The sequence below is a fragment of the Oreochromis aureus genome, linkage group 16 (genome assembly GCF_013358895.1).
Source record: "Oreochromis aureus strain Israel breed Guangdong linkage group 16, ZZ_aureus, whole genome shotgun sequence".
Lineage (NCBI taxonomy): Eukaryota > Metazoa > Chordata > Actinopteri > Cichliformes > Cichlidae > Oreochromis > Oreochromis aureus.
Genome location: NC_052957.1, coordinates 10,864,812 through 10,883,960, shown reverse-complemented (window position 1 = coordinate 10,883,960; position 19,149 = coordinate 10,864,812). Strand labels below are relative to the sequence as shown.

The 19,149-nt window shown below is 37.5% G+C and overlaps 3 protein-coding genes across 3 annotated transcripts; all 3 read left to right on the top strand.

Annotated features, from left to right (window-relative positions):
• Positions 1–3,640: 3,640 nt before the first annotated feature.
• On the top strand, positions 3,641–4,582 carry LOC116320665 (olfactory receptor 5F1-like). Its single transcript, XM_031740339.2, has one exon. It carries the CDS (start codon positions 3,641–3,643, stop codon positions 4,580–4,582), a length of 942 nt encoding a protein of 313 aa, XP_031596199.1.
• Positions 4,583–11,182: 6,600 nt separating this feature from the next.
• On the top strand, positions 11,183–12,700 carry LOC116320667 (olfactory receptor 5F1-like). The gene is made up of 2 exons (XM_031740340.1): positions 11,183–12,092; positions 12,612–12,700. Exons 1-2 carry the CDS (start codon positions 11,183–11,185, stop codon positions 12,698–12,700), a joined length of 999 nt encoding a protein of 332 aa, XP_031596200.1.
• A 4,545-nt stretch (positions 12,701–17,245) lies between these two features.
• On the top strand, positions 17,246–18,187 carry LOC116320668 (olfactory receptor 11A1-like). Its single transcript, XM_031740341.2, has one exon. It carries the CDS (start codon positions 17,246–17,248, stop codon positions 18,185–18,187), a length of 942 nt encoding a protein of 313 aa, XP_031596201.2.
• Positions 18,188–19,149: the final 962 nt, after the last annotated feature.

Here is a 19,149-nt window from a genome sequence, read left to right as displayed (position 1 = left end):
ATTTTTCACACCAGCCTATTAATTAACGAAAGACCAAGACAGACTTTTAATTCATTTGAAAGCCTGATGCTTAGCCTTGTCCACCCCAGCTGTAAAACTCAGAAACCAGTCTTACTTGTTATCATCTATCGTCCACCTGGGCCTTACACAGAGTTTCTCTCTGATTTCTCAGACTTTTATCTGATTTAGTGCTCAGCTCAGATAAAATAATTATTGTGGGTGATTTTAACATCCATGTAGATGCTAAAATGACAGCCTCAACATCGCATTTAATCTGTTATTAGATTCAATTGGCTTCTCTCAAAATGTAAAAGAACCCACCCACCACTTTAATCACACTCTAGATCTCATTTTAACATATGGCATAGAAACTGAACATTTAACAGTGTTTCCTGAAAACCCTCTGCTGTCTGATCATTTCCTGATAACATTTACATTTACAATAATTGATTACACAGCAATGGAGAGTAGACTTTATCAAAGTAGATGTCTTTCTGAAAGTGCTGTAACTAAGTTTAAGAATATAATCCACCCACTGTTATCATCTTCAATGCCCTGTACCAACATAGAGCAGAGCAGCTATCTGAACGCTACTCCAACAGAGGTTGATTATCTTGTTAATAATTTTACCTTCTCACTACGTACGACTCTGGATACTGTAGCTCCTGTGAAAACTAAAGCCTCAAATCAGAAGTACCTGACTCCGTGGTATAATTCTCAAACACGTAGCCTAAAGCAGATAACCCGTAAGCTGGAGAGGAAATGGCGTGTCACAAATTTAGAGGATCATCATTTAGCCTGGAGAAATAGTTTGCTGCTTTATAAGAAAGCCCTCCATAAAGCCAGAACATCTTACTATTCGTCACTGATTGAAGAAAATAAGAACAACCCCAGGTTTCTCTTCAGCACTGTAGCCAGGCTGACAAAAGTCAGAGCTCTACTGAGCCAACAATCCCTTTAACGTTAACTAGTAATGACTTCATGAACTTCTTCACAAATAAAATTTTTATCATTAGAGAAAAATTACCAATAATCATCCCACAGATGTAATATTATCTACACCTACTTTTAGTACCATCGATGTTAAGTTAGACTCTTTTTCTCCAATTGATCTTTCTGAGTTAACTTCAATAATTAATTCCTCCAAACCATCAACGTGTCTTTTAGACCCCATTCCTACAAAACTGCTCAAAGAAGTCCTGCCATTAATTAATTCTTCGATCTTAAGTATAATCAACCTATCTCTAATAATCGGCTATGTACCACAGGCCTTCAAGCTGGCTGTAGTTAAACCTTTACTCAAAAAGCCATCTCTAGACCCAGCTGTCTTAGCTAATTATAGGCCAATCTCCAACCTTCCTTTTATATCAAAAATCCTTGAAAGAGTAGTTGTCAAACAGCTAACAGATCATCTGCAGAGGAATGGCTTATTTGAAGAGTTTCAGTCAGGTTTCAGAGCTCATCACAGCACAGAAACAGCTTTAGTGAAGGTTACAAATGATCTTCTTATGGCCTCTGACAGTGGACTCATCTCTGTGCTTGTCCTGCTAGACCTTAGTGCTGCGTTTGATACTGTTGATCATAATATCCTATTAGAGCGATATAGGATGGCATTACCTTGGCCTCCAGTAACACTGTGAGGAACCTTGGAGTCATTTTTGACCAGGACATGTCCTTTAACGCACATATTAAACAAATATGTAAGACTGCTTTCTTCCATTTGCGCAACATCTCTAAAATTAGAAATATCCTGTCTCAGAGTGATGCTGAAAAACTAGTTCATGCCTTCATTGCTTCCAGGCTGGACTACTGTAATTCATTATTATCAGGATGTCCTAAAAACTCCCTGAAAAGTCTTCAGCTAATCCAAAATGCTGCAGCAAGAGTCCTGACAGGGACTAGAAAGAGAGACATATTTCTCCTGTTTTGGCTTCCTTCATTGGCTTCCTGTTAAATCCAGAATTGAATTCAAAATCCTGCTCCTCACATACAAGGTCTTAAATAATCAGGCCCCATCTTATCTTAATGACCTTGTGGTACCATATCACCCTATTAGAGCACTTCGCTCTCGCTCTGCAGGCCTACTTGTTGTTCCTAGAGTATTTAAAAGTAGAATGGGAGGCAGAGCCTTCAGTTTTCAGGCCCCTCTTCTGTGGAACCAGCTTCCAGTTTGGATTCGGGAGACAGACACTATCTCTACTTTCAAGATTAGGCTTAAAAGTTTCCTTTTTGCTAAAGCATATAGTTAGGGCTGGACTAGGTGACCCTGAATCCTCCCTTAGTTATGCTGCAATAGACGTAGGCTGCCGGGGATTCCCATGATGCATTGAGTTTTTCCTTTCCAGCCACTCACTATGTGTTAACAGACCTCTCTGCATCGAATCATATCTGTTATTAATCTCTGTCTCTCTTCCACAGCATGTCTTTCATCCTGTTTTCCTTCTTCACCCCAACCGGTCGCAGCAGATGGCCGCCCCTCCCTGAGCCTGGTTCTGCCGGAGGTTTCTTCCTGTTAAAAGGGAGTTTTTCCTTCCACTGTCGCCAAAGTGCTTGCTCATAGGGGTCATATGATATGATTGTTGGGGTTTTCTCTGTATTTATTATTGTGCGATCTATTGTACAATATAAAGCGCCTTGAGGCGACTTTTGTTGTGATTTGGCGCTATATAAATAAAATTGAATTGAATTGAATTGAATCAATAGACAGACTGAATAAACTGTAACAACAAGCTTGATACCCCATACCCATGAATCACCCCCCAAAATTACTCGGGATGCTGCTGAAGCTCTTCTTGCAAGCTCTTCTTCTTAAACTAAATGCATTAACTTATCTTACTCCTCATCATTTGATCAGACTTGTTTGTAGTCATTTCCCAGACTCAGCAACTGCATAAAACACAAAAAACTGTTATTTTTAAAAGTAATTTTTTTTTTAAAAGTAATTCGACCTGGTGAAAGCACCACTTACATCATTCTAAACACCTTTTCAGGGTTAAACATTATAAAGAGGCCTGGTTGTTAGGGTAAAAAACATTCTCATTTACGAAATATGTTTCACTGGATTCTTTTCTTTTACAATGTAAAAAGAAAAGCAAGACTCAATATAACACAGCTGTATTATGTATTTATGAGGGAAGGAAAGAATGCGTTGCTTATCAAATGTATAATAACCTTAATCACTGTGTTCTCTTTTGCACTGAAAATTAAGGTCTTGTTGCATCTATAGAGAACTCAAATAGATTGTAACAACAAGCTTGAAACCCATGAATCACCCCCCAAAATTCCTCAGGGTGCTGCTGAAGCTCTTCTTGCAAGCTCTTCTTCTTAAACTAAATGTATTAATTTATCTTACTGCTCATCATTTGCTCAAACCTGTTTGTAGTCATTTCCCAGATCTCAATAGTTACATAAAATACAAAGAACTTAATTTTTAACTCAACTCAAGGAGTGAAAGCACCACTTACATCATACTAACTACGTAATTGTTGCTGACAAGAAGAGTATATAGACCTCTGGTGACATACTTTGTCAGTTAGACAGTATACAGATAGACTTCATTTCACCCTGACTTTAACTTGTGAAAATGTCATTTGCACTCAGTTTGGAATGACATCTAGTAAGGTAAACTACAAATGTTGTTATGGATAATGTTTCAGTAATTACTGTTTTTACTCTTTCAGGTTTAAGTGATATTGCAAACTACAAGGTCATTCTCTTTGTTCTCACTTTATTGTGTTACTGTGTGATTTGGCTGGTAAATTTGACAATAATTGTGACAGTGATTGTGGATAAAAGTCTTCATGAACCCATGTACATCTTCCTCTGCAATCTGTGTGTCAATGGACTCTATGGAACAGCTGCATTTTATCCCAAGTTTCTCTACGATCTTCTATCCACCACTCATGTCATCTCTTATGCTGGATGCCTTTTACAGGGTTTTGCATTGCACTCCACAATTTCTGCTGACTTCTCTCTTCTAGCTCTCATGGCCTATGACAGATACGTGGCTATATGTCGACCTCTTGTGTACCACTCTCTGATGACTAAACAAAGAGTTTGTATCTTTGTATTTTTTGCTTGGTTTTTTCCCATTTTTCTTCTCTTCTTGAGCACGATAACAACAGCAGTGTTGAGGTTATGTGGCTCACACATACCAAGAATCTACTGTATAAACTGGTTAATTAATAATCTAGCTTGCTCTGCCTCTGTAGCTAGAATTGTTATTCCCGCTTTTAATTACACCTTTTATATCGGCCATATCCTTTTTGTTTTCTGGACTTATGTATATCTGATCAAAACATGTCAGTCGTCGAAAGAAAACTGGAACAAATTCATGCAGACATGTGTACCACATTTATTCTCTTTAATAGTTGTTGCTGTGTCTTTTTTGTTTGATATGTTATATGTGCGATTTGGTTCAAAAGAATTTCCACAAAGTTTTGAGAATTTTATGGCAATGGAAATTCTCCTCATCCCACCAATTATTAATCCCCTCATGTATGGATTTAAATTAACAAAAATAAGAAACAGAGTTTTGAATTTTATATGTGGTAAAAGTTCAGCTTTGAGACTAAAATCATAACTGTTTCTACACAGAGGAAACTTTTTTATATACATGTATATATGTAATTTAAGAGAAATGTTTATATTTCTAGGCTCAAGATAGAAGAAGTGTTATGTAACTTGGAACACAATAAAATAAAATTTACAATAATAATTTGTTTGTTTCTTAGTTTAAATGAAAGTCTAACTTTAACTAAGTTTCTTAGTTAAAATCAGCCAACTATTTTCATACCTGTAGCCTTTCACACATCTATGTTAGGTGCAGGCTGTGTGCAGACAGGAATAGGACCCAAGGTGCAGACTCTGGAGACCAAAGGTGAACTCAAAACTGCTTTAATACTGAACTCAAAAGGGGTAACATAACATGACTGGAAAAAATCAAAATAAACTTAAATCAGAGGACTAACAGAACACACAGCTAAGTAAACGGTAGAACGCGACAGAGAGCACAGGAAAACACAGGGCTTAAATACGCGGAGGGAAACACAGCTGGGGCAAATCAGGACTAACGAGATAAAGAAGCGTAAACTGAACACACTGAGAAAAGACAGAGACCTTCAAAGTAAAACAGGAAACACAACACAGACTGAACTTACAGACACAGACTGACTGGACACGGGGATATAGCAACTAAGGATACACAAAGACACGAACTAGACAAGGGGATACAGCTGACAGGGGAGACAGAGCAACTAGAGACGACAGAGACAAAAACCATAAGACAGAACTCAAAGAAACCAAAGACTAGAAATTATAAATAATATAACAAACTCAAAAACCCTGGGTCAACGACCCAGGCCTCCTAACAATCTATGCTATGCATTATATTTGGTGTCTTATATTTATCAAGAGTTTATTTCGTTTTATCTTTTAAGATCTGAATCTCTGTGAGTTATAAAGAAGAACATGAGCACACAAGGCTAGATGCCTGATAGCTAGATGCCCACCAACTGTCACAGCAGTGTCAAAACTGTTTTACCAGTGGATTTATAGTTTTTTATATCTTTTTTATTAGCTTGCATATATTGCATGAATTAATTACATATATTAAACTACAACCACTTAAGATCATATAGACATTGCAGTCTCCATAAGCATATGCATCAGATCGTTCTTCTGGATTTTAAACATTTAATAACAATAAAGGAGTGAAACTACACACATTTTCTACACAATTTTTATGTATTTAAGTCTGTCAACACACACAGTCTCCCTACGACCCCTAAGTCCAAAACAAAATGCTTCTGGCCCAGTTCGATAACCCTAAACAGGCTGTCATACAGTGGATGCAGTGGTGTACTGTGGGCATCGTGCCTGACAAAAACAAACTTAGCAATCTCTAAAGTCTTTGGGACAAAGGTGTCAGGCAGGCAATAGTGCACATGACCAGGAATGCGAAGCGAGCGTAATTGAGGGTGAGAAGGGATATTTTACTGTTATTTTATCATTACATCAGAATCATATAATAAGCATTGCATTAAAGCATTTATTGAAGCTATTAACATTCCATTAACGTTTGTATTACAGTGATTGTTATAACCTCATGTTAATCTTCTATTTACAGGTGTTGGTATAATCATATAATCTTTCGTTACAGGTGTAACCATGATCATCTTTATACGTATTGCCGCTTGGTGCTTATTATGGAGTTGTGCTCATGTCAGTAAGGGTTAAAAGCTACAGTCAGCGGGATGTCTGGCTGATCTATTGAGGGAAGTGACGTAGAGCGTAGAAGGCCGCACATGCTTACAAGACACTTACATCATGTTATTTTATGATCCTATATTTAGATATATCTTTTGTTAACCTTTAAGTAGTGTGTATTGGCAATAATTACTCATTAGTTCATTTATGTATCACCATCATTATTAAGTGTTACTTCATTAGAGAATTTCTTTAGGCTGTCGGCCTTATGTTACAACTTGTATTACAGGTATTGTCATGATTCCATATTAACATTTTCTATTACAGGTGCAGTGATAATTCTTTTGTATATACATGCATTGTATTTTTGTGCTTGCCAATGAGGGGGGCTCGGTCAACTAGTGGAGGGTCGGAAACTTTGTTCGGTAGCGAGGACTGAACAATCTATTGTGTTAAGGATCTTGAGCTATAGAAAGAACACGCTTACAAAACACATATATCATGTTATTCATCATTATCCTTTATTCATTTATATTCTTTTATTAAGCTTTGAGTAGTGGCATTTGATTAGAACATTTATTCAACATATTACATGTATGGTTTCAGTTAGGTTATTGCACACATGCTGAGTTGGCCTCTGTCCTTATAGACAGAGTGAATGCTGAGGTCGAGGCACACGCGCACACACATAAGCAGTAGTTAAACTCATGTAGAGGGGAGAGTTCAAACATTTAAATAATAGTTTGCAAGGCCTTGTAGCTGTTTGATTATGCTTGCAGGAGAGACTATTTGTTCCAGGGGATAAGCAGAGTTAGAAGATTACTGGGAAGGATCTGGCCTCGGGAAGAAGAAGATGTTCTTTTAATGTGTTAAAAGTTATCAACATTGATTGTATTGTACCTACTCTACGCATGAGGGGGCGTTCCTATACCCTGATTTTCATAAAAACTATTGTTGTGTGGTTTTCGGAGAGAGATCTGGTGCTGTCTGTGTACAGTGTCCCATCTCCCATACGTGTGCATTAAAATCATCGTTTGACTTGACCCGGCGGGACCAGTGTTGTTATTTTGGTTTTCCTCCTGTATCCATCCCCAATATTTTGAACTCGTGACAAGGGTTAAGAGACAGCACAGATGGATCGAAGCACGGGGGAGGGGCTCTCGAGCAAGAATTCACTGGGAATGCGGAGGAGCTGACCAAGAACCACTTCAGCTGGAGACACGCAATCCTCCTTAACTGCAGAGGACAGCCCAAGCAAAATCCACGGGAGGCAGTCAACCCAGTTGTCATCCTTTAAGGAAGCACGAAGCGCAGCTTTAAGCAACCTGTGGAACCGCTCACACATCCCGTTGGCTTGCGGTTTGTATGCAGCGGTGCAATGGACCCTGACCCCCAGTCCATCAGCTATACAAGACCAGATGTCCACCATCTATTACAGCAGTGTCAAAACTAGTTAACCAGTGGATTTATAGTTTTATACATTTCTTATTAGTTTGCATATCTTGCCAAAAAAATTTAAAAAAATATAAATTTGTTACATAATATTGACTACAACCACTCATATCATATAGATAACACTTCCTCAATAAGCATATGGATCAGAGTGTTCGTCTGGTTTTTCCACATGTAATAAAAAAAAAGGTGAACATTTTTTAAATGTATTTATTTTTTGTTTTGCAAATACAAAAACAATTTTCAATTTTATTTAAAACATCTAAGTTTAATTTCTACTTTTGATTAACTGAAATATTTTGTTGCAACTAGTTTACCTGTATTTACCTATAATACCCTTAGTCCAAAGTTGGTGTTTTACAGTGTGTAAACAGTATTCAAATGTACCCTGAGGTTGTTGAAAATTTCAGGCAGTGAGTCAGTTTTTACCGCTTCTTTTCAGGGTTAAAGTTTACACAGAGGCCAAGTTGTTAGAGTAAAATACATTTACAAAATACATTTTACTGGATTCTTTTCTTTTGCAATCTAAAAAGAAAAGACTCAGTATAACACAACTATTATACCGCAGAAAAAACTGACGTATTATTATGCATATATATATATATATATATGATATATATAGATAGATATATATGTGTGTGTGTGTGTGTGTGTAGAGAGAGAGAGAGAGAGAGAGAGGTAACAATGTCAAAGTGTGGAGAGAGGAGAAGCTGAATTTTTTCTGAATTTAAACTAAAGGCATGCCATTTATTTAGGCAGAAAAACAAAACAGGGAAAAACATGGATCTGAAACTAAACAGAGCAATGCCTGAACTGGGGAAACTATGCAAATACACCCAAAATCAGAACACTAGAAAAACCTTGGAACCTCGGGAAAAAACATGGAGGAATTACAAACACAATAACAACAGGTAAAGGAAGACAAAGGACTAAATACACAAAGGATAACGAGGGGATGGCAACTAGGAGGGAAACACGGCTAGGGCTAATCTTATACACACACATCCACACATGAGACCAGGAGGAAAAACTGAATGCACTATATACAAGACAAGGAACTATCAAAATAAAACAGTAAAGATGAGAGAAAGACAGAAACTTGGACTAGATGCTGGAACCGGGTAAAAGCAGACATGAAAACTTAACTACACATGATACATGTAACACAGGAGGAGGGATAGGAATAAAACCTGGGAACAAGAAATCACTAAATACAAAAGAACTAAGGAAGCTAGAACTACAAGATACTAAACTAAGCATATAAACACAAAACCCGGAACACTAGAAAAACCTTGGAGTATCGGGGAAAACACGGAGGAAACACAGATGTGATGACAACAAGAAAAAGAAGACAAAGGATTAAATACACAGCTGGGGCTAATCAAACACAAGATCTTGAGGAAGCAAAACTGAACACGCTACAGTGGTCCCTTGCTATAACGCGGTTCACTTTTCGTGGCCTCACTGTTTCGCGATTTTTTTTTGGGGGGGGGGGGTGTTTACAGCGCATTGTGTTCTTCATCCTGCTCGGCTGTAGACCATTGTCAATCAACCTCCTCCGTGCCGTGTCTCCTGTACAGTCCAGAATGTGTTCAGCTTGTCAAATTTACATAAATCTTCAATTGCTAACAGTGTGACTCTGAAGTGCTGCACTGTATTTTTGTAAGTTTTCTCCCCAACAAACACAATAATGACAACAGAACATTTTGCACTGTCAAAGTCACCTGCGGTAGCACCCAAAAGGCAGAGGAAGATGCTAACCATTGCACAAAAGGTTGGACTTCTAGACATGCTAAAGGAAGGTAGACGTTACCGTATTTTTCGGACCATAAGGCACACCAGATTATGAGGCGCATTAAGCGAAACAAAACAGTCAGATAAGTCAAACTTTACTCAACTCATTCTTCTTGCTTCCTCCACTTCCGTGCCATTGATTCATTAATGTTGAATTCTCTGGCAGCTGCTCTATTCTCATGTTCTGAACCTGAAAACAGGCTTTGATCTTTGGTTTCATTCTATAATACTGGGCTTATTTTTCTACGAAGGTTTGAACTTTGAGGGTGTTTAAACATAAGAGTGAAAGTGTGAAAATGTTCATGCCTGTCTAATAAAACTGTATAAAGTGTGTAATGAGGAGTTTTACAGCCTTAAAACATCTATAATAATTGTAAAAAAAATAAAGTTGGATACGGATGTCACCTATCGCGGGTTATTTTTACAATGTAACTCCTGCGATAAACGAGGGACCACTGTATACACAAAACGAGGAACTATCAAAATAAAACAGAAAACATGAGACAAAGACTGAAACGTGGACTAGACGCTGTAACCAGTGTAGAGCAGACATGAAAACTTAACTAGACATGACACACTGAACACAGGAGGCACAGGAATAAAATCTTGGAATTAAAAAAAAAAAACACTAAATACAAAAGAACTTAGGAAGCTAGAATTACAAGACACTAAACCATGGAAAACATGTTACCATGTTATTGTTTTACACTGAAAACAAAAGTCTTAATGTATCAATAGACAGACTGAATAAACTGTAACAACAAGCTTGATACCCCATACCCATGAATCACCCCCCAAAATTACTCGGGATGCTGCTGAAGCTCTTCTTGCAAGCTCTTCTTCTTAAACTAAATGCATTAACTTATCTTACTCCTCATCATTTTATCAGACTTGTTTGTAATCATTTCCCAGACCTCAGCAGCTGCACAAAACACAAAGAACTGGTATTTTTTAAAGTAAATTTTTTTAAAGTAATTCGACCTGGTGAAAGTACCACTTACATCATTCTAAACACCTAAATGTTGCTGACAGAAGAGTACATAAATCTGAGGTTATTGTTGAAAATTTCAGGCAGTAAGTATGTTTTTTTTCTGCTTATTTTGGTTGTTAGGGTAAAAAACATTCTCATTTACAAAATATGTTTCACTGGATTCTTTTCTTTTACAATCTAACAAGAAAAGCAAGACTCAATATAACACAGCTGTATTATGTATTTTTGAGGGAAGGAAAGAATGCGTTGCTTATCAAATGTATAATAACCTTAATCACTGTGTTCTCTTTTGCACTGAAAATTAAGGTCTTGTTGCATCTATAGAGAACTCAAATAGATTGTAACAACAAGCTTGAAACCCATGAATCACCCCCCAAAATTCCTCAGGGTGCTGCTGAAGCTCTTCTTGCAAACTCTTCTTCTTAAACTAAATGTATTAATTTATCTTACTGCTCATCATTTGCTCAAACCTGTTTGTAGTCATTTCCCAGATCTCAATAGTTACATAAAATACAAAGAACTTAATTTTTAACTCAACTCAAGGAGTGAAATCATCACTTACATCATACTGACTATGTAAATGTGTCTGACAAGGAGTGTATATAAACCTCTGGTGACATACTTTGTCAGGGAGACAATACGCAGACAGACTTCATTACACCCTGACTTTAACTTGAAAAAATGTCATTTGCTCTCAGTTTGAAATGACACCTAGTAAGGTAAACTAAAAATGTTATTATGGATAATGTTTCAATAATTACTGTTTTTACTCTCTCAGGTTTAAGTGACATTGCAAACTACAGGGTCATTCTCTTTGTTCTCACTTTACTGTGTTACTGTGTGATTTGGCTGGTAAATTTGACAATAATTGTGACAGTGATTGTGGATAAAAGTCTTCATGAACCCATGTACATCTTCCTCTGCAATCTGTGTGTCAATGGACTCTATGGGACAGCTGCATTTTATCCCAAGTTTCTCTACGATCTTCTGTCCACTACTCATGTCATCTCTTATGCTGGATGCCTTTTACAGGGTTTTGTATTGCACTCTTCAGTTTGTGCTGACTGCTCTCTTCTAGCTCTCATGGCCTATGACAGATACGTGGCTATATGTCGACCTCTTGTGTACCACTCTCTGATGACTAAACAAAAAGTTTGTATCTTGATATTTTTTGCTTGGATTATTGCCTTCTACCTTCTCTTCATGAGCACGATAACAACAGCAGTGTTGAGGTTATGTGGCTCACACATACCAAGAATCTACTGTATAAACTGGTTAATTTCTAATCTAGCTTGCTCTGCCTCTGTAGCTAAAATTATTATTCCTGCTTTTAATTACACCTTTTGTGTTGGTCATGTCCTTTTTATTTTCTGGTCTTATGTACATCTGATCAAAACATGTCAATCATCCAAAGAAAACTGGAACAAATTCATGCAGACATGTGTGCCACATTTATTTTGTATAATAGTTGTTGTTGTGTCTTTTTTGTTTGATATGTTATATTTGCGATTTGGCTCAAAAGAAATACCACAAAGTGTTCAGAATTTCATGGCAATGGAAATTCTTCTCATCCCACCAATCATGCATCCCCTCATGTATGGATTTAAATTAACAAAAATAAGAAACACAGTTTTGAATTTTATATGTGGTAAAAGTTCAGCTTTTAGATTAAAGTCATAAGTGTTTCTGCAAAGAGGAAACTTTTTTTAATATATATGTACATATGTAATTTAAGACTTAAAGAGTTATGCTAAGGATATTTCTAGGCTCAAGATAGAAGATACACTATGTAACTTGGAAAACAATAAAAGAATATTTACAATAATAATTTGGTGGTTTCTTAGTTTAAATTCAAAATTCTAACTTTAACTAAGTGTCTCACTTAAAATCAGACTTCAAATATTTTTTACACGTGTGGCCTTTCAAACATCTATACTATGCATTATATTTGGTGTCTTATATTTATAAACAGTTTTTCTTTTTATTCTTTTTATCTTTAAAGATCTGAATCTCTGCGAGTTATAAAAAACAATATGAGCACACAAGGCTAGATGCCCACACCTATCCTATCACAGCAGTGTCAAAACTATTTTACCAGTAGATTTATAGTTTTATATCTTTCGTTAGCTTTCATATATTGCATGAGATAATTTGTTTGTGATTGAAGAATACAGAGTATTCCCACTTGAAGCTGTGAAAACATGGGTGCTGGCAGGGCAGCAGGTGGAGGAGCACGGCATCTCTGCCAGACCCTAGATAAGCCCACCTGTCATGGTCCAGGTGGTTGCTGCAATATGCATTTTTTCTTTTTGCCGTCTCCACGCCTGGGCGGAGTCATCGCGCTCTGTGTTTCCACACCTATGAGCAATTGAGTCTCCTGAATTTAAGACCAGCATTCACCACCGCTCCTTCCCAATTGATCTGCTAACCCTAATTAGTCTTTGGCCATCACAGGCTTGGTCCTAATCAAAGTTCATTCAGGAGAAGCTTTCGACCTTGTGTTTTGTTCCTCACAGCCACCAGTTTGCTGCCACACAGTACCTGAGACAATTCTCACCATCATCTCATCGCTTGGCTTACCGCGGTGGCTCAGGTTATTGCTGTCGCTTTATTTACCCCTCACCTGCCTGCCCCCGACCACTACCTCGGTATTTCACGGTTTTTGCATTCGGCATTTTGGCTGCTAAACGGACCCCTCTGCCTCCCCTCTGGTCAGTCCTCCACCTGCAAAGACTGTAAGCTTGTGAACCCTCTGTCTTGCTCGTTTTCCTTCCTACTGGACCTCTGGGATTTTGTCATTAAAACACTTTTGTTTTCCTTGCAGTGCGCCGAGACTCCTGACTATATTTCCTGGTATTCGTGCCCACCCCCCCAGTCTCTGGCCCAAAGCCCTCAATGATTGCACATACTCTTGTGAAGGGTTTTTTGGGGGGTAGTTGTGGATTCTTGTTTAAAATCATAGACCATCTAAGTTTTCAGTTCATAGTTCTGAAGTTCCTGCTTTTCTGGTGGTTCTTTATTAGTTCTTAGCTCATGGTTTTGATCTCTTACTTAATTTTACTCTTACTTTATTGTGTCACTTTATAAATAAAGCTTTGCTACCCCGCGTTTCTGTGTGAGTCCTGCTCTGAATCCACCTGTCTTGTGCGGCCTCCGCTGTGACACCAGTGTTCTGTCACAACTACTGATGCAGATGGCATGGAGAGAGGATGTGGACCAAAGAGCAGACGATGGAAACAGAATCTGACTTTAAATTGAGGACATGCCATGGGAACCGGGGGAAAACACAGCTGGGGCTAATGACACATACACATACACCACACACACATACAAACACAAGATCGGGAGGAAGCAAAACTGAACACACTCAACACAAAACAAGGAACTATCAAAATAAAAAAAAGAGAACCTGAGATAAAAGACAGAAACAAGGACTAGACGCTGGAACCAGGGAAAAGCAGACATAAAACTTATGTAGACATGACGGAGTCCCGCAAGGGACATGGGAGAAAAAAAATGAAAATGAAGTTTTGCAAGATCCCAAGTTACTTTTGCGAAATCTCGCAAGACTTGCGGGGCTCCATAGAAAACACCATGAGAACCATGAAAGAATATACAAAGCCCAGAAAAACAAAAACACTGGGTCCCAGACCCCGTATCATAACGAACCAATGTGATGACAAAACAGAATTTTGAATCTTATATTAGGGCTGCACAATTAATCGTTAGAAAATCGCGATCTCAATTCATACTTATGTGCGATCTCATTTCCAAACGACAACGATTAAAAAAAAAGAAAAAAAGATGACGATGGTACCGCATTTTGATCCGGGACATAATCTGCATGAAAACAAGCGCTCACTCTTCCTGCTCAACAAATGACAAGGGCGGAGCCTTATACCACGTAATACCGAAGCCAGCTGGCAGGGAAAAAACAACGGAGAGCACGTGAGAGATGACGAAGCTGTAAAGGCCAAGAAAGTGACAGGAGAAAATCCGTCCCGGTCAACCACATCAATAACGGGAACTTTATACAGCGCTTCCCCATACCCGTCGAACTCCCGCAGGCACAAAGAAATTACAGAGGCTATCACTTATCACCTGGCTAAAGATATGGCTCCCATCAACACAGTGCAAAAGGAGGGATTTAGGAAAATGATCAACACCCTAGCCAAACGCTACACAGTGCCGTCCTGCAACTATTTTTGCTCTATACACGCAGTGTCGAGCAACGGTGGAGACGGAATTACAAGCAGTACAACATTTTGCGGCAACGACAAAATGTGAGACATTTATTGTTTTTATAATAATAATAATAATAATGGATTGGATTTATATAGCGCTTTTCAAGGCACCCAAAGCGCTTTACAATGCCATTATTCATTCACTCTCACACTGGTGGAGGCAAGCTACGGTTGTAGCCACAGCTGCCCTGGGGCAGACTGACAGAGGCGAGGCTGCCATATCGCGCCATCGGCCCCTCTGGCCAACACCAGTAGGCGGTAGGGTAAAGTGTCTTGCCCAAGGACAGAAAGGCCAGGGATCGAACCGGCGACCTTCCGGTTACAGGTGCGCTTCCCAACCCCCTGAGCCACGGTCGCCCGTAAATGTTATGTTTTCATGTTCAGTCTCAACTGTTACGAAGTTGATGTGCAGTTAATAAGTGCAATAAATATTTATATGTGCAGTTAATAAGTGCAATAAATATTTATACTGGAAAAGAAAATCGTGAGAGAATCGTGATCTCAATTCTAAGCAAAAAAAATCGCGATTCTCATTTTATGCAAAATCTTGCAGCCCTATCTTATATGTAGTAAAAGTTCAGCTTTTACATTAAAGTCATGAATTTCTCGGCACACAAATTTTTTTTTGTGTGTGTATGTGCATTCTCATTAAAGAGAAATGTGAAGAATGTTGTTGATGAACAAACAGTGTGTAGTGATGTGTTGGTCGCGAACGAAACGGCTCTTAGAGCCGACTGTTTGAAGTGAACGACGCGAGCCGGCTGCTTATTGGGAGCCGTGGGGTTTATTTCTTTCTCTCACCCTCTCTCTCGCACTTTTTTCGCTTCACTGAGCATGCAAGCCTTGTGCTTTGCGCTGGGAAGAGGGGGGAGGGGCGGTAGTTACACTCGCAGTAGCACAGGAACAGAGCCGGAGGGAAAGAGAGAAAGAGAGCCAGGGACAACAACGTCACATTAGAAAGTTATAGTAATCACCCACAACTATTTTCAGTTGCAGATGATAAACGATTCAGAAAGTTTATTCATGCAGGCCCATATGACAGAGAATGTGCATCTTCTTTTTGTTTTCATATTTTTTCATATTTATATTTAATTGTGCAGTGTTTTGTGTTGTTTCACTTCAAATTTGTTTAAAAGGAAAAAGCTGAAGATGTAAATAGTTAAAAGTCAAAATAGTTGGTTTTTGTATTATATGATTTATTTATTACATTTTATGTGCAGTGAATAAATAAAAGTATATTAACGGTGGCCCCTAGAGACAAAGCACGTATAAACTCCAAAACACGTACGAACTCCAAAACACGCACAACACACAACAGAAGTGCTCCAGGATGCTAGGGGCAGTGTTGAGCTTTTGTTACCCTAGTGGCTACACAAGCCAGGAAGTACCAACGACCGGATTTGATGGGTGGTAGTAACAGGTAAATAAACATCTTTTAAAATTATTTGAATATATATGAGTGCTTGTGTATAAACACAAACAATACACATATGCTTTCAATTGTGTAATTTAAGTGATCTAGGTAGCTCTGTTTTGGAAGTTCAGTTAACGCTAGTAAAGTGTTTTGACGTTTGTACATGCTTTGTCTCTAGGGGCCACCGTATATATTTATATATAAACATATATAAATAAAACCACGTTAGTTTTTTTTACATAAGTAATTCCTTTTATGAAATGTTGGTGAATGTATATGTTTGAAATAAAAATGAACTGAACTGAACTGAACTTTTGTGCATAATTTTATGTTGTTGTTAATAATAAATTAAAGCAACAAAACAACCTGAAGAGCTGGTTGGGAGCTGAAAGAGCCGGTTCTCTAAAAAGAGCCGGAAATGCCATTACTAACAGTGTGACACAGTGTGACATGTACGTTAGATAGCTTGGTGCTTTTCACTAGTTTGCATATATTACACTGATTGAAATACAAGTGTCAGAGCTTCCTTTTGGTGTTTACATGTCTGAATAAAAAAGACTAAAACTAAACCCATCTCCATTATATTAGTTTACTTGACTTTGTTTTGTAAGTGACATAATTAGGTTTCAATTACTTTAGTTTTTTTTTCTGAAATTTACCTTTTTTATGTTTAAGTACAATATTTTGTTATAGTTAACTGTAATAACCTTAGCCACTGTGTTGCTGTTTTACACTGTCTTAATGCATCAATAGAGAGCTTGACTACATAACAACAAGCTTGATACCCATGAATCACCCCCCAAAATTCCTCGGGATGCTGCTGAAGCTCTTCTTGCAAGCTCTTCTTCTTAAACTAAATGCATTAATTTATCTTACTCCTCATCATTTGCTCAGACTTGTTTGTAGAACTGGTATTTTAATTTTTTTTTTTAAGTTATTCAACTCAAGGAGTGAAAGCAACACTTACATCATACTAACCACGTAATTGTTGCTGACAAGAAGAGTATATAAACCTCTGGTGACATACTTTGTCAGGGAGACAGTATACAGAGAGACTTCATTTCACCCTGACTTTAACTTGTGAAAATGTCATTTACCTTACTAGATGTCATTCCAAACTGAGAGCAAACTACAAATGTTATTATGGATAATGTTTCAGTAATTACTGTTTTTTCTCTCTCAGGTTTAAGTGATATTGCAAACTACAGGGTCATTCTCTTTGTTCTCACTTTACTGTGTTACTGTGTGATTTGGCTGGTAAATTTGACAATAATTGTGACAGTGATTGTGGATAAAAGTCTTCATGAACCCATGTACATCTTCCTCTGCAATCTGTGTTTCAATGGACTCTATGGGACAGCTGCATTTTATCCCAAGTTTCTCTACGATCTTCTATCCACCGCTCATGTCATCTCTTATGCAGGATGCCTTTTACAGGGTTTTGCATTGCACTCCACAATTTGTGCTGACTTCTCTCTCCTAGCTCTCATGGCCTATGACAGATACGTGGCTATATGTCGACCTCTTGTGTACCACTCTCTGATGACTAAACAAAGAGTTTGTATCTTTTTATTTTTTGCTTGGTTTTTTCCCTTTTATCTTCTCTTCTTGAGCACGATAACAACAGCAGTGTTGAGGTTATGTGGCTCACACATACCAAGAATCTACTGTATAAACTGGTTAATTAATAATCTAGCTTGCACTGCCTCTGTAGCTAGAATTGTTATTCCTGCTTTTAATTACACCTTTTATATCGGCCATATCCTTTTTGTTTTCTGGACGTATGTACATCTGATCAAAACATGTCAGTCATCCAAAGAAAACTGGAACAAATTCATGCAGACATGTGTACCACATTTATTTTCTATAATAGTTGTTGTTGTGTCTTTTTTGTTTGATATGTTATATGTGCGATTTGGCTCAAAAGAATTTCCACAAAGTTTTGAGAATTTTATGGCAATGGAAATTGTCCTCATCCCACCAATCATGAACCCCCTTATTTATGGATTTAAATTAACAAAAATAAGAAACAGAGTTTTGAATTTTATATGTGGTAAAAGTAAAGCTTTGAGACTAAAGTCATAAGTGTTTCTGCACAGAGGAAACTTTTTTATATACATGTACATATGTAATTTAAGAGAAATGTTAAGTATATTTCTATGCTCAAGATAGAAGATGTGTTAAGCAACTTGGAACACAACAAATTAAAATTTACAATAATAATTTGTTTGTTTCTTAGTTTAAATTAAAGTCTAGCTTTAACTACGTTTCTTAGTTAAAATCAGACTTCAACTATTTTCATACCTGTAGCCTTTCACACATCTATGCTATGCATTATATTTGGTGTCTTATATTTATCAAAAGTTTATTTCTTTTTATATTTTAGGATCTGAATCTCTGTGAGTTATAAAGAAGAACATGAGCACACAAGGCTAGATGCCTGATAGGTAGATGCACACCAACTGTCACAGCAGTGTCAAAACTGTTTTACCAGTGGATTTATAGTTTTTTATATCTTTTTCATTAGCTTGCATTATGGCTGCCACAAACGATTATTTTGATAGTCAACTAGTCACCGATTATTTTTGCGATTAGTTGACTAATCAGATCATGCATCCATTGGACGTAAAACATACAGCTTATTGCACCAGCATGCATCTGCTCTTATATAACTATCATTAGCTTACAGCTTTAAGTGTTTAAGGTATGTGATAACTAAAAATAAAGACAAGTTGATAGTTTATTAAATTTTAATGAAATTTGCAGATTGTTTCGGTGGAGTTTAATAAACGCAGCCGTCTGCTCCTTCCTATCTAAAATATAACAGGACACCGGAGTATATTCTCGAGCATCTCACACTTCTGATAATCAGTTGTCTGCTTGACGTTTATTCAGCTGTGTAAAAACTATAACTTTAATCTCAGCCAAACCGATTTACTCGGGAACAAATACAATACTAAAAAAAAAGCCAAACAATAACATTTTTGAGTTATCTAAATGACTTGTATATCATGTTTAACCTGAGTAGCGAAAGACGGTGTTGATTT